General features: G+C 67.5%; 1 protein-coding gene across 1 annotated transcript in view; it reads right to left on the reverse strand.

Moving 5' to 3' along the window:
* TAMALIN (trafficking regulator and scaffold protein tamalin) overlaps positions 1 to 2,051 on the reverse strand; it is a 6,584-nt gene extending 4,533 nt beyond the window's left edge. The window contains 2 exon segments of the mRNA XM_057387101.1: positions 285 to 360; positions 1,908 to 2,051. Of these exon segments, the coding sequence (XP_057243084.1) occupies positions 285 to 360; positions 1,908 to 2,051 (220 nt within the window).
* Between the last annotated feature and the right edge of the window lie 131 nt (positions 2,052 to 2,182).

Below are 2,182 nucleotides of genomic sequence, written 5' to 3' on the forward strand. Positions count from 1 at the left end.
GGGGGTCAGGGACATGGAACACCCCCAGCACACCCAAAGCCAGACCTTGAGCTCTTCTCAAAATGTTCTTTTGGGATTCCCCAAGGACAGGAGATGGGAGGGTGGCCAGGGCTCTGTCACTTGTCCTGTGAGTGCCAGGCAGGGTGTCCCCAAAGGGTCTGGGGGTGTCTGAGCTCACCGGGGAGTTGTGACCCTATTGCTTCTGTCACCTGCTGCAAGTTCCCCCATAAAATCCCCCCTATTTCCAMCCCTACAGGGTGGAACAACATCCCAGGGACCCCAGCCCCGCTCCCGTGTCCCCTGTCCCTACCTGTGCTCCTCCGGGGACTGACTCGGGGACGCCCACTTGAACCCCGCGTCCTGCRGCAAAGGAAGAGCCATCAGCGGGTGACACCCGAGGGGACACCCACCCRCTGCGGGGACAACCCCAAACCAAACCGGCACCGAACCAGAACCAGCCGGGTGCCCCCCGGGCATAACGGGGCTTTGATCGGGGCTCAAAGGCACCCTCAGAGCTCGCCCCGCGCTCGCCCCACGCTTTGACGTCAACCGCGCCGCACCCACCCCACGCCACGCTCCGAGGGGCCCCGGCACAGAGSGGGCCCTGTTTTGGTCACAAAGTCGGGTTTTTTTCATGTAAAATCCACCCCCCCGCACCCCCGGCGCGGACAATGTCGCTGTTGTGGCAGGCGCAGAGGCGTGGGAGGATGGAGGGACCGGCCGGGCACGACAGGACCCTCACRGCGGGGCAGGAGGTGACAGCGCTGTCCCCAAATGCCCCTCTGAGCTCCGGGCARTGGCACATGGCGTGTCGTGGTGGCAGCGGTTCCCTGTGCGCTCTGCCACGTGGGTGTCACCAAGTGTCACCACCGACGGTCCAAAACGGTGCAAAACCACCAGAATCGGGGGGTGTTCACCACGGGGAAAGCCGCCGCCTGTCACGCTGAGCACAGTGACACCACAGTGACGGGAAGGGAATGTCCTGGACCCCCTCAGGGACATCCCTGGTGGTGGCCTTGGCCGGTGAGAGGCAGCCAGGCCCCCGTGCGTGGCKGCGGCAGCGCAGCCGCTTCTGCTCCGGATGTCGGCTCCGCTTTCGCTTCCCCACAAGGCTCAGGAAGCACCACGGGGCCGGGGGGAGCGCCAGGGCGGTGTCGGTCCCACAGTGCCACCGCAGAGGGGCTCCTTCAGGGGGTTCGGGTTCCGCCAAAGCAGAGTTTGGGGTGCTCGGTGAGCTGTCCCTGAGCCCCGTGTCCCGTAATTCTCGCAGGACTTTGGGGTCACGGCTGTCCCAGTGACAGGGACACCAACAGCGGGGTGAGGGGCTGGCCCTGTGCCCAAATGGGGCAGGGCAGGACACGGAGGGGCACCASGACAGGATGTGGGGTTTGGGGGAACACTGGGAAAAAAAACCTGAGGGAATGTGGGGAGTGACCTGAACAGGACGTGGAGCTCGGGGTTAAAATTAGAGTGGGGGTCCGGGGATTAACACCGCGGCAGAGAGCGGGGAGGATCCGGGACAGGATGTGACGCCTGGGGGGACAACATGGAGCGGGACGGGGACACTGGGAAGATGCTGCKGCAGGATGGGACGGGGCTGAGGAGTCGCCGGGAGAGGACAAGAGGCTGCGAGCGGTCACCGGGGGCAGGATCGGACCCTCGGGGCTGGACGGGGGACACGAGGAAAGTTCGGGCGGGTCCCCGGCGCAGGACGGGGGGACCTCGGGGCAGGAGAAGAGCCCAGAAGACAACGGAGTGGACCCGCAGGGCGCGGGAGGGGGACACCGCTCAGCCCCGCTGTCCCTGCAGTGTCCCCGCAGCCCCGTTACCGTTCGCGGCCCCCGCCGGTCCCGGTGCACAACCGGGGAGCAGCGGGGCGGCTCCCCCCGTTCCCCCCGCAGCCCTACCTTGCGCACTCGGGGCAGGGTCCCACCGGCCGCCGCCAGCGCCCGGTAAAGCTCGGCGGGCCCGGGACGCTCCGGAGCCGCCACCGGCGGTTCCTCATCGTCCTTCGGCCGGAGCCGCCGCCGYCGCCGCCGCCGCAGGGTCATGGCCGGGCCGGGCCGTCCCGAGCGCCGCTATATGGACCCTGAGGGCGGCGACATCGAGGGACGCGCCCCTTCGGCACCCAAACCGCGCCCAGCTGGGCGTTAAACCGCGGGCGTTTTGGAGATAAACCACG

This window comes from Malurus melanocephalus, unplaced genomic scaffold (assembly GCF_030028575.1).
Source record: "Malurus melanocephalus ecotype Western Australia unplaced genomic scaffold, MMel_1.1 scaffold_1131, whole genome shotgun sequence".
Classification (NCBI taxonomy): Eukaryota; Metazoa; Chordata; class Aves; order Passeriformes; family Maluridae; genus Malurus; species Malurus melanocephalus.